This window comes from Drosophila eugracilis, unplaced genomic scaffold, assembly GCF_018153835.1.
Source record: "Drosophila eugracilis isolate 14026-0451.02 unplaced genomic scaffold, ASM1815383v1 contig_1197, whole genome shotgun sequence".
Classification (NCBI taxonomy): Eukaryota; Metazoa; Arthropoda; class Insecta; order Diptera; family Drosophilidae; genus Drosophila; species Drosophila eugracilis.
The window spans coordinates 3,392,684-3,413,762 of record NW_024571981.1 but is presented as its reverse complement, the minus strand read 5'-3'; the positions used below and the strand labels follow the sequence as shown (position 1 = coordinate 3,413,762).

The following is a 21,079-nucleotide window of genomic DNA, read 5'->3' as shown; positions in this document are numbered from 1 at the left end:
ACCAGCACCAAAATTGCCACATCCCCCCGGAGGAAGTTCTTTCATTGTCTTTCTCAGTAGATTTCCTTCACAGGCCCAAAGAAAACTGTCTCCTAATCGCAGGCAATAAAAAAAGAACAGAATCACATAAAATATTATCGATACGAGTGCGAGTAGTTGTCAACCCTGGCAGCCACATAAAAATACCCCAAGCACATAAATCGCCATCAGCGAGCAACCATCACGACTATTAGGTTAAATCAACCCAGAGCATTGAATAAATTTAGTGCCCATTTTGGGTATTTATCATGTAATGCTCCGGTCCATTTTATTAAACTTCCAATTAGAGGGATTTGTCTTTGATTTTCTGGTGGTATTTAGAAGATCTAATGAGATGCAGATCATAAATTGTGACGAAAGTAATAGCAATAGTAATAGTAAGTCTTAATCAGATCACTATTTTCTTACTTTAATCTTAAGACATATCACATATTGATAAAAGGAAAATCCTTATTTTGCCTTTTCCTTTATGCATAAAGTTACCAAAAAATGATAAAGAGAAAGTATAAGGATAAATGAACAATTTAATCATACAGTTAATTTGCTTAAATGGCTGGAAGTTGCCATGGCAATTCAACTGTTGACAGTACTAACAGTTTGAGCTCTTTCACAAAAAGCAAAAATTGTCTACTTTTTTTGCAAGCTAAAGAGGATTCTCCTTTTTTTTTGCCCATGAAACTTTGTTTGATTGCAAACAAAAGAGTGTGGAAAAAGCGAAGGGGTTTGCATGAAAGGAAGTAGAAAGCAAACATTTTGGCGTTGCTGCATCAAACACATGAAGACAGCTTAAGCGCTTGAAGCTTGGCTTTTCCTGTGGACCACCCATCACATCCTGTGAATCATCGAGACCACCCAACCTGCATCGGTTATTAAATTTGCGTGGAGTTTCTTTAGGTTCTTTGTAGGCTGAGCCTTCGCCTGGGATATGCGGTAGTCTAACTCATAGTTTACGGAGTTAGTTGGCCTAACTAAGTTTTCCACCAATGCCAAAAGTTTAGGCCCAACTTGAATCCCCCAGCTCACCGAAAATCCGATTAGAATCACGAGAACTTTGGCCCAAGATGCAAAGGGATAAAGAAAATGAATGTCCTACCATAAAATATTTAATAAAATCATAAATTATAAAAGATATTGCTTTTATTAAACATAATAAATTTAAAATATAAAAGTAGAAAAAATATTAAATAAATGTTAAATAATTTACTTCATCTTTGAAGGTAACTTAAATCTTTGTGCTAAACTTAATGATTCTGTAGTAAAATAAATTTTATAGCCTTTTGATATGTAATACTCCTGCCTTAAACTGGTCACATCACCTGCTGTCGCCCAAAATTGAGTTGTATCAGCTTTTGGAAAGTCAGGAGCCGTCCTGTCGAATCTGGTCATGCCCCGTCCATGCCTGTTTGTCTGTCCCAGCTGTTCGAGCACTCCCGCACAATTCAATTAATGGGCATTCAAATGATATAAACCTGCTGAGGCATTTTTAGTGCATCCGTCCAGAGTGGATTGAGGTAATGCCAGGGGATGCATGAAAACTAGTCAGGGACAAACACAAGCCATCCAGCACTCTCACTCCATGTCCAAGCCATGGCAACTACAACACGTGTCATATGCCCAAAGGCAAACAACAGGTGCAAGGAAAAAACACCAACACGCTCAGCAAAATCCTTAGTAACAGAAGCAAATACACTGAAAGAAACGTCGAACCTATAATTTTTGGTAATTTTCGAAGAGGTCCTTATAAAAACATTATTTTTACTAGTAACAGGGATTGCACAATTTTAATAATATTTTAAAATAATTTACCTAATATAAAAAATATCTTAAAATTTATTAATGTGTAAAACCCACCACTTCAAGGCAACATTGCAGCAGTTGCCCATGGCAACCGAAAAGGACAACAAATAGTTTGCTTTTGGAAAAAGTGAAAGAGTTTCGGTGGAAACCGAAAGTTAACAAAAGGCGTTGGAAGCAGAAAACCTAATTCAATATGACCCAGCGCACAAAATTTATTATAAATACTTCTGGTGAGTTTGATATCGGTTTTACCACATAAACTTATGAAAAAAATATTTCTTTGCTTTCCTGAAGTGGAATACTTTTCCGCCCGTTTGCCGGGCTCGGAGCTAGACGAGCAAACGGCCATGATTCTGGAGTTCCTGGAGCAGGAGGAGCACACTGTCATCTCGGCTGTGCACAGTAAATCCGATGGCAAAATCCGATTCCACCATCGCATACCGAATGAGGAGCTGTGCCTGCTGTTCTACAAGGTGCCGCAGGTGGGCCAAAATCACAAGGATGGTAATAGTGAGCCACTGCTAGGCATTTTAACCCTAGAAGGGGGCCTGGTCAAGTCGATTTACAATTCTGTTTCTCGAGTATTCTCGCCCTCTGCCAACTCAGCCCGGGTAAGTATAGATACGTGTGGGTCTGTATGTTGGCCAGTGTAGTATAGTGCAGTCTAGTGTAATATTCTACCTGGCTAATTCCTTCACTCGGCTTAACTTCCCATGCTCGCTGTCGCACTCTCTGTAGTCTTAATCGCATTTGCGCATAATTCAATCCAGTCTGCAATTTCATTTTGTCAATTATACTTCACCCTGCCATCCAATTTGTTTTTTCCGATAGGGTTTTTATAGCGCTTTTTTATGTCTAATATTTTTTTTTCATTTTTAGCGCAGTGAATATGGACCCGAGTTGAGTGGAATCCTGGAAAACTTGCACCAGAACTTGGGATCCAGCTTGGGTTTACCACAGAGCGGTGGGTTTTCACTTTTGACAACTAACAATCTCAATGCCAAGTTATATCTTATTTTGTATTATTTTACTAGGTATTACAAGTCTGCGGGACGAGATAAAATATTGGAAACAAAAATTGGGACAAAAGTCCAGTCTCGCTTGGACCGAGAGGCCGCTCAAGTTTTCATTGGCGTTTTGGAAAATATCGAAAAACAAATCAGGTAAAGAGTAATGAAAATATCATATTGTAATCCGATTAAATATGCAATCTCAGCACCATTGACGGGAATAATCCTAGTGGCACGATAGAAGAGTTCCTCGACCATGCCCACAACAATCTAGATGAATTGTGGCGACTGCCCTACAATTATCCACAGCAACGGATGTCGGATCTCCTGGACATCATAGGAAAGCGGCTATTGGAGGTTTGTTTAACCCAATTGCTGGCCGAGGACATTTGGAGTTTGAACTCCAGCCATGTCAATAATCTAATGGGTCAGAGCATTGATACGGTGGACGCCTGGATACAGCTCTGCGACTCACTCACTCGACTCTTTTGGCCAAATTATGTAAAGCATCCGTGGCTTGGAGATCCATATGTGCCCAAAAGGGGACAGCAATTTAAGGAACGACTCAGTGAGATCCGGAATATTAAGCAGCTTTATAAACAGATTGCCACCTTACTCGATGATGCAGAGTTGCAGGAAATGTTCCAGGAACAGGCTCCTTTCACGGGTGAGTCTATAAAATAAATAACATTTGTTTATTTAACTATTTATTATGATTTTCTTTAGACTTCAACATCTTTGATACGACGTCATTGGGGCAAACTAAATGGCACAAGGCATTGCAGCACTTTGAACTGGTCCTTCAACCAATTGATGAACGAATTGCTGCCGCTTTGAAGGGTCAATTGCATAACCACCTAAGTAATCCACGTCAGGTGATCTTCATCTTTTCCAAGTATGAGACTCTTATCCAAAGACCTGCTGTTCTTGAATTGCTGACCATCGAAAGGGAGCAGTTTCTGCAATCGCTGCATATCCTTTTGCAGGACTTACGCAAGGCGATGGCGGATTCGAATATGGAACCGGATACGGGTCACTTGTCAGTGATATGCAACGAGTGCCGTTGGCTGAAGGTAGTTCAGCACCAGATTCAGGAGATCGAGAAGGTTAGCCATTTGATAAGTGGTCGCGAGGGCTTTGACAAGATCAACAAGGCAGTGCAGGAAATCAAAGAGGAAACTGAATCCCTACTTCGCACTAACTTTGAGATCTGGTCAGGACAGTGTTCCACATCCGTCAAAAGCGGAGAGCTGCGGTAAGGGTGTGACATTTACTGTTTTTGATATTTTCAAATTTAAAATTACTTTATATTCAATTGCTTCAGACTTCGTGATGATCAAGCGGTTGTAAAATTCGAAAAAGAAGGTCGTCAACTGATGCGCGTAACTTTCAATCCCAAGTTGGTGACCTTCTGCCAGGATGTACGCGAGTTCGAGAATCTCGGCTATAATGTTCCCCTTGAACTTCGAGCCGCTGCCACACATGCAGCCAAATATATGTGCTATGCCCGCCGATTGCAGCAGATCGCCACATTCCACAACACAATTGGAGATCGAATGATTCCCTGTCAGCGACCTATTATGCTGAAAAATGCCTTGGAGCTGCAGCGTCTGGTCCAAAGCGAAACAGTCGCCTGGCAGGACGAAAAATCCGTCCAGAAATATGTTGATATCCTGCAGGAAGCAGTTTCCAAACTCTCCACGGATAATACACTTCTTGTGGGATATCATGAGCAGGCCAAGAGGACAGTAGGTTCTTAACAAACTTATAGAGAATATTACTACTATTACTAGTATCTTTCTTAGGTCATGAAACTTATGTCCACCGATCTTTTTACCCAAAACCAAATTTGGAAAGACGAGCTGCGACATCTCCGTGAACTGGTGGTTACTTTGGAACGTCAAGGATATACCCACTTGGATGCTTTCAAGCTGCACTGGGATCACCAGCTGTACAAAGTTCTGGAATATCAATATATTCTTGGTTTACTCGATATGAACAACAAACTACCGGATATACATGTAAAGCTGATTCTGCGCCAGAGAGAACTTGTGTTTAGTCCGCCGGAAGAGGAAATTCGTGATTTGTACTTCAGTCAGCTGAGACGCTTTATTGAGAGACCTTGTAATTTCCATGGATTATCGGAACACAGTCAGGAACTCTTCAAGTCCATGGTCACTGTGAACCGTAATCATTTTGGACCCTTATATCAAAGAGCAACTGAATTGTTTGACAAACTGGAGGATTTCAAAACCATTTGGTTGCCATGGATCGCCTTGGGTTGTGTGGACGTCGAGCAGCTTTGCGGAATTCACCTTAATGAAGCCGATGATTGGGATCGCAATTTTAGGTCCTGCAAGCACTTCAGTCAACAATTTGCAAAGCTGCAGCAGGCGGAGGAATCCATCGATTGCATTGTGATCAATGTGCTGCCTTTGAGATCTGATATCGAATACATCAGCAGACGTTATTGGGAGTCTCTGGCGAATAGTTTGAGAACAGCTATCCTGACGGATGTGAGTTCAATCCAGGAATTCCTGCAGAGCGCCCTGCAGTTTCTTCAAAACGTGCCCATGGATGAGGGCAGCATTAGCCAATCGGGAATGAAGTACGAAAAGATAATGAGTGAGCTACCGCATATCGAGAAAACTTTGGAGGCGGTAAGGGAAAAGGATGCCTGTCTGGCAGGTTGGTGCAAGGAAAGGGTCACCGCTCTCACCGGAATCGTGCAACAATGGGAACAACTGCACCCTCTTCTGGATAATCATGCTGTGATTCTCCAACGACAAGTAGACATAATCAAAAATCAGGCCGAGACGCAATTGCAAAATCTCAAAAACGAAGCAGAAAAATTTTTGCTCAGATGGGAATCCACAATATCTGAACTGGAGGCCAATGAGAATTCTACTTTGGAGGTCTTCAAGGAACGCAGACAGCACTGGAAACAACTGCAGGAGAAAAAGAAGAGTTTGCTGGAGGAGTGCTCCAAGTTTAACATGGAATTCCCATCAGAAATGCTTAATCCCTTCATAGAAATAGATGAGCAAATGGAGCAGCAATCACTGCAATGGCAGGTCTATGATAGTTTTCTCACTGAACTGCAGCCAATTCTTCAGGAGGAATGGGCCATTTACAGGCGACGTCCTTATGTCCTGAATGAGTTTATTGGCAAGTGGGAGAGTTCCGTTCATGCCTCGATTGATTTGCCCTCCAAAAGAATCCGGCAGCAGGTGGAGCGCATTCAGTCGGCATTGCCAATTCTTCAACAACTTCAATCGGATTCTTTGAGTGAACGCCACTGGGCTAGGATATTTCAGCTTCTTAAACACAAGGATCCCAAGCCACTGCATTCTATTCTCCTTCAGGATATCTTACAGGATTTCGATGTCCTTCAATCGGCTGCTCAAGAGATCAGCAGTATAGTCAGACAAGCTTCTAGTGAACAAATTGTGCGACAGGCACTGGTGGAACTCGATCAGTGGTCAGTCACGGCCCAATTGAAATTGATCACTAGAACGGATGCTTCTGGCCAGAGTGTTTCCCTGATCAAGGACTACCAGGAGGTGCTGAACAAGATAGGGGATAATCAGTCCCTGTTGCAATCCGCCAAGAACTCCGCTGCTTTCGATAGCTTTTCTGATCAGGCTGAGCTTTGGGAGAGTCGTTTAAACACATTAGATGCACTTCTAAGTAGCTTAAATCATTCCCAAAGACGGTGAGTACAGAATTTAAAGTTATGTTAAGTTAATACCTATTAGTATTCAATAAAACACGAATATTTTCCAGTTGGGTGTACTTAGAGCCAGTCTTTGGATCTGGAACCCTGCAACAGGAACAGGCACTATTTAAGCGCATCGACAAAGACTTTCGTTTCGTGATGCGGGAAATCGAAATGGACCCGCGAGTCACTTCTCTGACAAAGATTAATAACATTACCACCATCGTCAATGCACTGGAGACCCAATTGGCCAGGTGCCAGCAAAACCTGATGAGCTACATAACCGTGAGTGGCTTAAGCAATCAAACCAATTGTACACTTAATCAGGATATATTTCCCTTCCGCAGGATAAACGCAACTCCTTCCCCCGCTTCTACTTCCTGGGCGATGATGATCTACTCGAGCTGCTTGGACAGGCCAGCAAGGATGCAGATGTCATCCAAAGGCATATCCGTAAACTGTTCCCCGGCTGCCAAAGCCTGAGCATCCGGCAGGTGGCTTCTAATCCTACCTCCGATATTAATCAGTACAGCATTATATCCGTGCACAGTGCCGAAGGCGATGAGCTCAAGCTAAACCAGCCCGTGGAGATGAAGGGCGACATCGAGGTGAGTTACTTGTCCGAAAACTATAAAATTTAAATACTTATGTAAATTATTTGCAGAGGTGGCTAAATCATTTAGTGGCAGTAGTGCAGGATACTCTGCGTGATCAAATTTACGAGTGCTACACCAACACCACCGGCGGAAGTGATAACCTTGGGGAGAACATCCTTAAGACCTATGCCAGCCAGGTGTTGGCCACATCCAGGGCGCTTCACTTCACTCGCCAGGCGGAACAGGCCATTGGTGGCATGACGTTGGGAAAACTGCAGCAGCAGCTAAAGGATGAAATCACCCACCTGGCTGCCCTGAAACACAAATCCCAAAACGGAACGCTGATCAGCCTCAAACTAAGAGCCCTTCTTCTGGACTTAGTACACTACTCCGGGGTGGTGGAGCAGCTTCAGAAACACAATGTGGTCCACACCAGCGATTGGCACTGGCTGTGTCAACTCAGATATTACCTTGGGAAAATGGGTGGCACATCGGGCGGAGTTAATACCAATCGACAAGTTTGCGTCCGCATGGTTTATGCCGAATTCGAATACGCCTACGAGTTTCTAGGCCAGGCCAGCAAGTTGGTGCACACGCGGCTCACCCACCGTTGCTATCTCATCCTCACGCAGGCTATGCACATGGGCCTGGGCGGTAATCCCTTTGGCCCGGCTGGCACGGGGAAGACGGAGTGCGTCAAGGCCTTGGGGGCCATGCTGGGTCGTTTGGTGTTGGTTTTCAATTGCGACGAGGTGAGTGAGGGTAGACTTTTCAGAAGAATCCCTATATATTTTTTCTGAAGTTTTCAAATTGAACTTAAGAATGTACTACAAATTATTATCTCAAAAACTTGATGAAATTAAAAAATAATGTGGTGTTGTTAAAACAATTTTAAAGTCTCCCCATACAAATACCCCTATTTTTCCTGAGTGCATGATAATTCTCTTGCTATACATCATTATGCTATGGATTGTTTGCAGAATGTGGACGCCGAATCGATGAGCCTCATCCTCACTGGCTTGGCACGCTGCGGGGCATGGGGCTGCTTTGACGAGTTCAACCGACTACAGGAGGCCACTCTTTCGTCCATCTCCATGCTGATTCAACCCATCCAGAGCGCCCTGAAGGAAAGAGCCAATAGCGTCCAGATTGGTGAACGACAGGTGAGCAGGATGAGTTATTGGTTGACGTTCTTGTGGCAGGAATTATGGCTTGATTGGTAGGGTTTGCTAACAGGTGCATTGGGTTGATTTAGAGAATCCTCGCACACATACAGAATATTCAAAGCGAAACACAACACAAGAAAATATAATATTTGAAAACTATAATACAGGTCCAGCTTAATCAACACTGCGGCATCTTTGTAACCCTGAATCCGGCCGGAGGCGAGTACGGTGGTCGCCAAAAGCTTCCCGGCAACATCCAGGCCCTATTCCGACCCATTGTGATGCAGCAGCCGGAGCCTGGGGAAATCGCCCGGGTTATGCTCTTCGTCGAAGGTTTTTCCGAGGCCTCTGCCATTGCATCCCGCATTGTAGAGCTGTTCGATTTGTGTGGCAAGATGCTATCTGCCCAGAGGCATTACGATTGGGGACTTCGGGAACTGAAGACTGTACTGCTGGTATGCGGGGAGGGTTTGAGGGGACAATTAACCAGTGAGGAAAACAACCAGACTACTGCTAACGAGGAGATGTCGGTGGTGGTTCGCTGTTTGCGTTCATCCACCATGTCCAAGCTGGCCCCCCACGATGTCACTCGATTTGAGATGCTGCTCCGAAATGTTTTCCCCGAGATTGGCAGCTCACCCGCGCCAGAAACTCTGCTCCATCAATCTCTATCCGCCGCTTTTGCGCAACTGGGACTCTGTCGAAGTGAGAGGCAAATTGAAAAGGCTTTGCAACTGCACGAACAGCTTCAAAAACGGATGGGAGTGGTATTAGTGGGACCACCAGGATGTGGAAAGTCCACTATCATGGCGCTCCTTAAACAAGCTCTGAGTGGATCCCAACTAAAAGTGCACACCATCAGTCCGAAGTCCATGAGTCGGATTCAATTGCTGGGACGTCTGGATGCCGATACTCGTCAATGGCAGGACGGTGTACTCACCCACACAGCGGTGGCAGTCAATCAAGAGCCATCGCAAATCCACTCGTGGATCGTGTGCGACGGAAGCATCGATCCAGAATGGATAGAGGCACTCAACTCGGTTCTAGACGATAACAAGTAAGTCATACTAACTTTTCCGATAACAAGTTTCATAAATACGCTCTTTTTAATTTTTAGCAAAACTCGTTTTGCTGCTTATATTTCGCTTGTTTTTGCGCATAAATTCGTAATAATTATTTCGCGGCCGGCCATACTATATCATTATATCGTATAGGTATACAGTTATCGTTATATCGTATTGTAGATATCGTATCCTAATCTAGCATATATTGTATCATCTATCACTTAGCTGCTAAAATACGTACAGATCTAGAAAACAAAGAAATGCTTGAAGGTTGACGACATAAACAAATTATGACGGGGAAGCCCACTAAAGTAACGTAATGTGGTTTGCGTAACGCAACATAATACGTATCGGCATTTTTCAAATGGCGTTTTCTTAAAATACATAAAAAAAAAACATGGGTGTTTTTTCAGTGCGAGTGTGTGCGTTTAAGATGTTGGCACACATCCTTGAGAGTTGTGAATACTACAGGATAGTTGACATAATAGTTTAGGTTTATATAGCTTTAGGGTGGGGGCACTTTATCACAAAGTCTTTTCATTACAAAGTTACTGGTATTTTTTCTCGTTGTTAATTTGTTATGGTAATAAAAGGAAATGTGGCCTTAAATAATCTTTAACAAACAAAATACGAAAAAAGGTTTAATGAAAATACTTTCATTTTTAAACTGCTTAAAGCAAGAGGGACTCACAACATTAGAATGACATCATCATATAGACAAAAAAAACTAAAAGCTTTTCGAAAACAGAATTTAACCTAAACATAAATATAAGCCTTATAAGGAGATAGTATGAACTTGCCAAGTAGAGTTATGTTTTCTAATACGTAGCTAGCATTCTTTTTCTCCATGAATACTTGTTGGATATCATTTTGTGCTCGAGCATTTGCGGCAATGCAATACGGTTTAAGGGATTTGAAAATCACATAAATAATCAGATCACAACTCCAGGCGTGTGTGCCCTCAAACTTTCGTATGCGTTTAGCTGGCTAGAGAGTTGAGCTTAGGACTACAGGCAAGAATATTTAACTGCGGGGCAAGTTGCAGTTGCTGTGGCGGCGCAGGTTGCTGTTGCTGATGCTGGTGTGTTGCAGGTGGCGGGGGCGGCAGTGGCGGTAATGTTAGCGAGGGCGGAGGCGGCGGTGGCAGGGATCGCATATGTTGCATATGTGCTTGGGGAGCCATATGCTGGAACATGTTACAATGCTGTTGTTGCTGAAGATGATGCTGCTGTTGCTGCTGCTGTTGATGCTGCTGGTGGGCACTGAAATGATGCTGCTGTTGCGGCGGTGGCTGGGCGGGATTCACATCGGGTCTAGTTTGCAGTACGACCTCTGGCTCGAGATTAATCACCATATCAGAGTCATCCTGTTGCTGCTGCTGGGGGGATTCCTTAGCGATGCCAGTGCCGCCGCCTGAGCTGCCGCCATCGCTGAGGCGGAGATGTCCTGGCCATATTCCTGCTTTATGCCATTCGGTGGACCCGCATACAAAGTGGCACTAAGGTTCTGATGCAGAATGGGATGACACAGCTGGGGCATCAGCGTCACCCCAGCGATTGGCAATCCGGGATGGCCGAAACTCCTGGGCGGGTAGAGTTGCTGCAACTTATTTAGCTGCTGCAGGTGTGAGGCATGGGCGGGGGGCGTGGCAAGCTGTGTTAGTTGGCTGGACATCATTCGGTTCCGCTGATGCGCAAGCTGGTGACTCAACTGCTGCTCCTGCAGATGCGTAGGCGGAGGCTGATGATGCTGCTGCTGTTGCTGTGGCACCTGCTGATGTTGCTGCAACTGCTGTTGTTGCTGCAGCTGTGGCGTGGGCTGCTGACCTTGCGGCGGGGCTGGTGGCACTCCTAACTCGGGCTTCACCACAGGCACTGGCGGTATCATGGCTGCAAAGTCTGGCGGCAACTGTGACGGGTCCGTAAGCAGTAAGCCTTTCTTACGATCTTTTCGGATCTTATCTCTCAGCTTTTCCAGCTGCCTGAATGCTTCATTGGCTCTTCTCGCCTTTTTTCTGTCCCTATCACGTTCCTGTTCCAGCCTCCGGTATTCAGGATTCATTCGCTTGATCCGTTTTCTTTCTCGATCCCGCTCTCTTTGGATCATTTTCAGTCGCAGTTCCTCCTCGGGAGTCAACTGCAATCGGAGAGAGATAAAGAAGGGGGGAAACATATTAAAGCACAGTGTTTTGGGCCATAAAAACTGTGGGGGTTTGTCTGGTTCGGAGGGTTCAAGAAGTGTCAACGGTCCCGGGATCTTCTAAACCCCTACCCCCTATTCTCTCAAGCCATGTGAGTATGTGTGTGTGTCGTGTGATTCAAGTGTACGAGTGTGGGATAATGTTTATAAATAATAGAATATTGGAAAAATGCTACGTTAGCACGTCGTGCCTTCTTGCGAAATCTATCGCGCTCGCGTTCCATTCGCCGGTACTCGGGATTGAGGCGCTTGATCCGCTTCCTCTCGCGATCCCGCTCACGCATGATGAACTTGTGGCGGGCCTCCTCCTCGGGGGTCATCAGCTGAAATTACAGAGAGAGTGGTTGGTTGGCAAACGGCAGTCAGCAGAATGGGTCGTGTCTCGATCTGAATCTGAATCTCGGGCAGTGTTCTTGTGTGGCTAAACGTGGTCTTATGCGGTAGTATGTTCTCCTTCCATCTTGTCTTGAATACAGAATATCTTTTCGTATAATAAAATGTGATTTCTTGCAGGCTCTTAACTTTGCCATCGGGCTGGAGGATTCAATTCGGAAGTAACGTCAACTTTATTTTCGAAACAGACGATTTGAGGCACGCCTCACCGGCAACAATTTCTAGGATGGGGATTGTCAACATGAGGTGAGTTTAAATTAATAATCACGGACACTATTACATACTACCCAATTAAAATAGCTATGACTACTATCCAGCTGAGGAGATACTTAAACATGAGCTGTCAAAGGAACCCTATGGTGATCTGTTGCAGAATTACGTAGATGGCAATTTTCAATATGCCGTGGATTGGCTCGAAAGTCAACTTTTGTTAAGGTAAAGTTGCTAGTATTTCTAAAAATAAAATTCAAAAATTGTAAAACGTAATTTCCTTCAGTCATCTACCCGGTATAAATCGTGTCCATCTCCTGCGTTCCTTGTTATTACAACTCCGTGGTTCCCAATCTCTAGAGGAATATGGAGCAGCGACTCTTCGTGCTCTATTTGGTTACATACCCAACGCTCTGCAGAAAGAGTTTGCCCAACTGATACTAAAGCGCGCCAATCTTTACATAGCCAACCTCAACTACGCGGAGCTAACATATTATGATGCCCGGAAAAATTCCCTGGAACAATATCCTGTAGATGCGATGGAAGTATCAGAAAAAGGCTCTCAATTAATAATAACATCTTATATGAAATCATATTTGGACATACTAGAAACCCTGCTGAAACCGCAGGGAAATGTAATCTCACCCTTTCTGTTAATTGGTCCAAGTGGATCTGGCAAAACACTACTGATCCAAAGAGCAGTGCTAGATAACTCTGGCTATCAATTAGCTACCATAAACTGTTCCACCCAACTAACTCCTAGCTATATTTTACACACATTGAAAACGCACTGCGTCACAGTGAGTGGAATCAAAGGCAGAGAGTTTCGTCCAAAGCAAGCCAGATTAGTGCTCTTCATGAAAAACTTGGATCTCTGCCAACAGGATTCTTGGGGAGCTTGTGAAGTGGTAGAACTACTACTCCAGTTGGCACAACGCGGAGGCTTTTACGCCGAGAATCTCGAATGGATAGGGGTGAGTGGGTTGCAAATATGTGCCTCCATTAGCGGAAATCCTGGGAAAATAGCACCGCGCTACTTTGCCATCAATCAGTTTTTGCGAGTTTCCCGGCCCACAAGCCAGGATATGCTAGAAATTGTCCAGCGGCGATTGGAATCACTTTTGGAAGAGCACTTCAGGAGCACGAGAAATCGAGGAGGGTCCGGGGTAAATTTGCAGCACGTCAGCGAAAGCCTGATGGAGTGCTTCGAGAAGGTTGGTATCCTCACCTCACATCCTGGAATACATCATCGCAGGACCTGCTAATTGACTTTACCCTGTTATAGCTCCAGGCGACTTTTACCACCGTGGGAGGCAGGCAGGCCCACTACCAGTTCAGTCCCAAATGCATCATGAAGCTGCTGGACACTCTCGTCTTTTACCCCGCCAATGATTTTACTGAGGTATGTTTTGCACAGTGAGAAAAAAATGGGAAGGTTCATTTAAAAACAATTCCCTAAAAAAAACAATGTCAATTTTCAAAATTAATTTTAAATCTCATAAAGGAAAACAAATTTATATTCCATAAAAATATTTAAAATTTAAATTTCTCCTTTGAAGACAAGGTCACTTCAACTGAAATATTTTCTCCCAGTTTATGGCTAATCTGATTAAAAATGTGCTTTTCCTTACAGGCTCTCTACTGCGAGCTTTTAGGCATGTTCCGCGATAGATTGATTAGCGAAGAGCATGTCCAGCAATTCGAGGCGATACTCAAGCAAACGATGCGCAAGTACTACGGCAAAGAGGCAAGTTTAGTTTCGGATTTGCTAAAGGAAAACTCAGCTAATGATATCGAATCTTTTAGAAAGTGTTTTTCGTGCCTAAGTCTCAAAAGTCGCGGGGTCAACTGCATTGCCTAACCCATGACGAGTGGCTTGAGGAAGTTCAGCGTCAAGTGACTATTTGCAGTGAGTATGAAAAATTAAGGTCCCCTTTCTTAAACATTTTAAACAAATGTTTAAAATAGAAATATTTTATAATTTAGAAATATTCCTACACCACATTTAAACCAACTGTAATATAAACTTTAAAAGTCCGAATTCTGCTCACGCATCAGTTGAAGTTTCCTAGTGGATATTCCGCAGTTTCAAGACAAGAGGAGGAGATGGGTGATATTTTTGGGGTAATCGGGGATAACTACACTGGGCCTGGGCGTCAGCTTGCGAAACCGATCCCGTTCGCGTTCCATTTGCCGGTACTCGGGATTTAAGCGCTTGATCCGCTTCCGCTCGCGATCCCGCTCTCGCATGATGAACTTTTGACGCGCTTCTTCCTCGGGGGTCATCCACTGAAAGTACACAGAACCATTTAGTTTCGCTGGGCATCGGTTTTTTGATAAGTTTTACAGTATTACAGGAAAAAATATTTTTTTAGTAGTGGATGAAAAGGAAAATGATTCGTAGGGGTCAACTTCAAGGATGTTTCATGAGACAGTTTTTAATCGGCAGGGGATAGTATATACCGGAGGGATAGTTTCTATTAATTTTTAAAAAGTTATTACAAAGTTATTCGGAAAAGCAAGAAACAAAAAAAACTAAAAATATTCCCCGATTTCCCCAAGATGCCGAAAGCTACAGCATAACTGCACCCATCACAGAGGAACTTCTGAACAACACTGCTAGAATAACCAGAGTTCTATCACGAACCGATGCCCACATGCTTATTTTGAATCAATCTGGTGGAAGACACCTGGACGCCATATACACGGCGGCTACGTTGCAGGAGGCTAAGGTGATAACTTTGCAAGGGGGTCCCTCCTACGACCTTCCCGAATTCTATAACGATCTTAAGGTGGCCATGCAAACGGCTGCCTTGGAACAGCAGATGAGTTATCTTCTCATCGAACATTGTTGGCTGAGTTATGTGCCAGATATTTTGAAGCCCATTGAAGCCCTGCTAGAGGGAAGCGAAATTCTTGAGCTTTTTGGCGATGATCTTGAAACCGTGGCCAGTACCCTAAAGCAGGCGGCACAGCTCGAGGGATATCAAGAATCTTTGGGGGCATACTTTATGAAACGTAAGTATTTTATATACCCAGCTTTATGATAGGAGTATTATTAATTCTATCTTTAGGTGCCCGTGAGTACCTCCACATCATCCTCGTTTTGGATCCCAATAGTGCCACAGTACAGGAGTATTTCAACAACTTTCCTGCCTTGCATCGTCAAATGGATTTACTTTACGTGAGAGGAGAATCGAGGGAAACCCTTGCTATTCTACCCAAGCAATACATAGAATTGCTTAACGAGTCCGTGGGAAGTGGGCGTGGCAAAGTGCCCGCTTGCAGTCACTTTGCAGACATATCGGATGAACTACCCTCAGATGAACCATCCCAAAGATACTACCAACTTATCCGTAGTTACTTCCACATCTACAGCAATGCAGCCAATGAAATCGATCAGAGATTGGGAAAACTACAAATGGGTGTTGATAAACTGGCTTCGGCGCACGCTTTGGTGGATACCCTAAAATCCAATGCAGCTGCACAGGAGCAGGCATTGGGTGAAAAGCGACAATTGGCCAACGAAGCTCTGGAAATGATTTCGTCAACAATGAGAAATGCCAATGAACAGAAGTCTAGTATGTTGGAACTGAAACAACAAACTCAAAAGAGCAGCGAACAATTGAAGGTTCGTCAAAAGGAAATCCAACAGGAATTGGCAGAAGTGGAACCAATACTGGCCGAGGCCAGTAATGCAGTGGGCCAAATAAAATCGGAAGCTCTATCCGAAATCAGATCGTTACGTGCTCCTCCAGAGACTGTTCGGGATATTCTGGAAGGTGTGCTTCGATTAATGGGCATACGAGATACATCCTGGAACAGCATGAAAACATTTCTGGCCAAAAGGGGCGTTAAAGAGGATATAAGATCTTTGGATCCAGCTCGGATTAGCCCGGAAAATTGCGAAGCCGTTGAAAGATTACTCCTGGCAAAAGGTGATTCCTACGAGTCCAAAAACGCCAAGCGTGCTTCAGCAGCAGCTGCTCCCCTTGCTGCTTGGGTGCAGGCTAGTGTTCGATATTCCAGAGTGATCCAGAGTATCAAGCCCCTCGAAAGGGAACAGAATGAATTGCAGAAAAATCTGAATGCAGCCGAAGACGAAATGCAGGAGTTGGCCAGTGGATTGGACGACGTGGATAAAAGGGTTAAGCAGCTATCGACCAAACTACAAACTTATACCCAAGAAGCAGCTGTTTTGGAGCTAAGACTCCAGGAGGCCAGTGGAACCTTGCAGGCTGCAGAACTTTTGGTCGGAAAACTAAGTGCAGAATATGCTACCTGGAGTGGACAGTTGGCGGAGCTTAAAAAAGCACACAAAACACTGGATGCAAAGACTCTTTTGATAGCCATGGCTGTTAACTACTATGCCGGATTGGGCCTGGAAGAGAGAAGGTGAGTTAAGAGGGAAGTGCTCTCGTATTTGTAGATCTAATTATATCAAACTTACAGCTCCTCAATCAAACGTCTGGCGGCAGACTTTCATCTGTCCTCCAACTTCGATCTTCGGGGATCCCTGCTCACGGAGCAACAGCAGATTATTTGGGAGAGCCAGGGCTTGGCCCGAGATGCACAAATCATTGAAAGTGCTGCTCTTCTCAGAGAAATGCTATCCCTACCCTATGGAGCATGTCCTATTCCTCTGCTTTTGGATCCCACACAGACAGCAGCCGAGTGGTTAATGGCCCATCTCAAAGGAAACGGAAAACCCTGCGAGTTAACCACCCACGGTAACGAGAGGCTATCCTATCAGTTAGAACTAGCAGTTCGGTTTGGAAAGACTCTTCTGGTGACAGACTGCGAGCAACTGCGTCCCCCTATCCTGCAACTACTCCAGGGTCATATTTATGTAAGATTTAACAAGCGACAATTAGCTATTGGCACAAAGTTGGTGGATCTTCATGAGAGTTTCCAATTGGTATTGATAAGTAAATCCCATCGTTTGGATTTACCTGAAGAGCAGAGAAGTCAACTTAATCTTCTGAGATTTACGGTAACAGCAGCTGGATTAGCCGATCAATTAATGTCCAAGGCGATTGTGTTGAAAAATGCCGAGTTGGAGCAGCAGAGGATAGAGCTCCTACAAAAGGAGGGAGATCTTCTTAAGAAGCGAATGGACATGCAAGATAAGCTCTTGGAGGAACTTTCTAAATCAGAAGGAGATATCCTCCGAAATGAGAAACTTTTGGCCAGCTTAAATGAGGTTAAGCAAAGCAGCGCCCAAATAGATGAGGCCCTTAAGCAAAGTGGCCATATAAAGGATACTCTACTTGCCGAATTCGGTTCTCTTCGGGAACTTTGCTCGAAGGCCTCCGCATTTTATGCAGGTCTAATACAGGGTTATGAACTATCGGCCTTAGTTTACATAGAATTATTTTTGGGAGCTCTTTCCAAGAATCAGCGAGAGGAGTCTAAGGTCTACGAATTACTAGTGAGAAGTGTTTACATGAATTTAGCAAGAGCTACTTCCAGAGATGGTCAGTTATCATTATCCTTGTGGGTTTGTCATCAGGCATATCCCGATAGACTCAACCCCAAAGAGTGGGAGTTGTTTGTGAACAATTTCATGGGTAGTTCAGATGGCAGTATGATTTTGAGCCAGCTGGGAAGACTACCCGATTGCATGCCCAAGGAGGCACAATTAAAACTGGCCATGCTGGTACAATTGTTCCCGGATTTACGAAGCAAACTCCAGTTGGAAAAGGACTATATTTGGCGGGGATTCATTGAGGCTCAATCGGATGATATCCTGCGTAAGTTGGAGAAACGATTTAGTTAATAACTTCCCATTAAACAAAATTTTTACAAACTTACAGCTACCTTGGGATCCAGTTTTCAACGTGTGCTTATTGCCCAAATTTTTCGACCCGACTTGATGCTCCATCAACTGAGAAAAGTGAGCAGTGATCTACTGGGAATTTCTTCAGATGCATCCACACAGCCTTCTGTGGAGCAGTTGCTGCAACAGAGCAGCTGCGATCGACCTATTCTGATGATTAGTCAGGCAGAAAATGATCCCACAACCGAACTGAGAAAGTGGGCCAATCAAAAGTACAAAGAAATGGCCATTGGTAAGGGCGCAGAGAAGCGAGTTCTCGCGGAAATGCGACAGGCTGCCATTGATGGTCACTGGTTGTGTGTGAAGAATGTCCATTTGGTGCCGCAATTCCTAACTCAAATAGAAAGGGAACTGAGTGAAATTAAAAAGTCCAAGGACTTTCGATTGTGGCTGTTGTGTGAGTCTACTGAAGGATTTTCCGAGGCTGCCGTTTTTAAGTGCCTGAAAGTACGATATGAACAGCCCAAAGGACTCAAGCTAATTGTGTTGCGTTTGCTTCAGAACTACGCAGCTGAACAGGATCAGAGCTTCAAAAACCAACCAAAGAGTCTCAAGATGAGACTGGTTTACTTTATCCTAACCGCTGTACTCCAACAAAGGCGTCAATTCATACCGCAAGGCTGGTCCAAATACTATGAATTTGGTGAAGCGGATCTAAAGGCGGCAATGGGTATCCTTAAGTGGTTGGACCAGCAATTAAATTCTGGAAAATGCGATTGGCTGCTTTTACAACGTCTAAGTGAAGCTCTGGCTTTTGGTGGAAGAGTCAATAACCTAAGGGACTTGGAGATACTCAGAATCTATCTAAATCAATTCTGCTCAGCAGATGTTTTAAGCAGTCGCTGGTCTCCTTTAGGACTCTCCCTATCCATACCGACTAGTAGTCAACTGCAGGACTATTATGCCACATTGGAAAAGCTTCCTGAACACGACGAACCCAGTATGTATGGTTTGGCCAATCAGGCACAACAACAACGTGAGATTGAACAGGCTAAAAAAGTGATAAAGGAACTAAGGGGATTGCACTATGGTAGGGTATCAGCTGGAGGTTCGGGTGGTACAGGAAAATCTAGGGGAAGTGATCAGCTAACTGATCGCCAAAAGTTGGAGCAGCAAATTAAACCTCTATTAAATCTGTGGAGGAAATTAGCTGGGTCGTGTACCATAATTCAAACAGCTAAGGAGGTGAAAGCCAATTCTGGGGAATCCCCTTGGTCACTTTTTGTGCTGGCTGAACTGAAAGTTGGTGCTGACCTATACGGCACTGTTCACCAGACCTTATCCCAAATGCATGCTTGGCTCAAGGACTCACAGGACGTGGATGGCAATTCTCTGAGAGCTCTGGCAGAGCAGCAGGTAGCGACTTTTTATATATAAATTATATTTTTTTTGACTAGTTTAATTTATTTCTAGATCCCAGCCAGTTGGTTGAAGCTATGGAGCGGACCTGGCAGTAACAGTGCCGTGGACTTTTTAAGAGCCCTCATTATTCGAGCTCAAGCTGCCGAACTGCGATTTCGGGAGCAACGGAATCTGGAATTTGGAGAGGAAATCAACCTCGTCCAGGTCTTTAACTGTGAAAACCTTCTGGCCTGTTTGAAATTGCTGCAATCACGAAAGTTGGCTGTTTCCACCGAAAGGTTAGAGCTGCGGACTTGTGGGCCATTAAATTCGGATGCAGATTCCTCAGATGTAATACTAAAGCTGGCGCCTTTGAAGGTGAGTAAAACAATTTTTTTTAAGATGTTAAAACAAACAAATTGTTTGTATAATTTCCTAACCAGTTTTTTGATTTTGTCTGGTTTATATATAAAGTTTAATTAGAATCCTTATGATCTGGTTTCATGTAACTTCTTAGAAATCTTAATATTCAACTTGGGTCCTACATCTGCGGCCTCTGCGACCAAGATTGATTTCACCCCGCCTCCCTCGTAGAGTCTTTGTCTCACCTTCCCCATTTTGGCCATAAAGTGCGTCTCCATCGCCGTCTCCATGTTTGCGTGTCCATAGTCCGGCACCTCCGGCTTTCTTTCCACCGTCTCAGTGCAATGCATCGCAATTAACGAGCAAATATTCGCTGTCTGGCCGTTCTTTTCAGTTTTCTCACGCCGCTTTTTTTTGTTTTCATTTGATTGACATTCCGGCACTAGCTATCGTATATCGTTGGAGGAGGGGTATCATTAGAGGTGGTACCGAAACCTATTTATATCGATACGACCGGTTGGTGAATTTGCTAGGAGGTGTAAAACTTTGATACTGTAAAGTTCAGTGTAAACTGTGTGCGGGTGTTGTACTGGGCTTAGGTGGTGAATTACTCTGTGATGTATGTGGGTGTACTAGCTAAGTTAGCTAGAATTAAAAGGCACTTTAATTTAATTAAAAATCACTTTTTAAATCTATTATTTACAATTTTTGATACAATCCTTTAAGATAAAGAATATTGCACGGTTTGATATTTTATTTTAATCATCATTCAAACCTCTTCTATTGCAGATTGATGGCGCCAAAAGTGGAATGGATAAATCGAACCCCTTTTACATCAGCTACAAGATAAAGGAAGAGGCTAGTCAATCTACTACCAACCCTTCAAAATATGGTAAAAATTCGTTATATCCTAAACAAAAGAACGAAACGAATCCCAAATTGCCCTTATATTCTCGGAGCTCTCGGGACAAGTTGATTTGCCATCTAAATGTTGATAATGTAACGGGCACCTCAGAGCAGATTCTCCTGGCTGGAACAGCTTTAATCGTTGAAGATTACTAAGGATCTAATAATATAAATACGAAAATATCTAAAAGTAATGATATATATCAAACTAAATAAATAAACATTTAAAAACAATCATCATGAAACTTTTCCCTTAAAGTGAACTAGTTATGATTTTTCCCCTTTACCATCTCGCGTTTCCAGTCCATACTAATTGTTAATAAATATTTAACCAGCTAACAATTAGACAGCAAAACACAAACAGCAAAGGGGGTCATTAAACATTTAAGACCAGGACTCTGACTCCCAAGTGCTAATTGATTTCCATATGTTTCAGTG

At 43.7% G+C, this 21,079-nt stretch overlaps 2 protein-coding genes across 2 annotated transcripts; one reads left to right on the top strand and one right to left on the bottom strand.

Moving 5' to 3' along the window:
* Positions 1-1,978: 1,978 nt before the first annotated feature.
* LOC108103517 (cytoplasmic dynein 2 heavy chain 1) lies at positions 1,979-20,807 on the top strand. The gene is given in 26 exon segments (XM_017209028.2): positions 1,979-2,066; positions 2,131-2,447; positions 2,716-2,800; positions 2,871-2,927; positions 2,930-2,999; positions 3,053-3,513; positions 3,573-4,101; positions 4,171-4,594; positions 4,652-6,561; positions 6,633-6,849; positions 6,912-7,172; positions 7,229-7,912; positions 8,141-8,323; positions 8,494-9,383; positions 12,103-12,228; positions 12,283-12,417; positions 12,479-13,406; positions 13,478-13,594; positions 13,826-13,939; positions 13,999-14,101; positions 14,755-15,210; positions 15,267-16,587; positions 16,645-17,945; positions 18,009-19,387; positions 19,445-19,750; positions 20,525-20,807. Coding segments are annotated over 26 exon segments (12,684 nt in total). The 5' UTR covers positions 1,979-2,029; the 3' UTR covers positions 20,798-20,807.
* Positions 9,430-20,186, bottom strand: LOC108103518 (putative mediator of RNA polymerase II transcription subunit 12). The gene is given in 5 exon segments (XM_017209029.2): positions 9,430-10,773; positions 10,776-11,526; positions 11,766-11,912; positions 14,335-14,481; positions 19,981-20,186. Coding segments are annotated over 5 exon segments (1,554 nt in total). The 5' UTR covers positions 20,086-20,186; the 3' UTR covers positions 9,430-10,369.
* Positions 20,808-21,079: the final 272 nt, after the last annotated feature.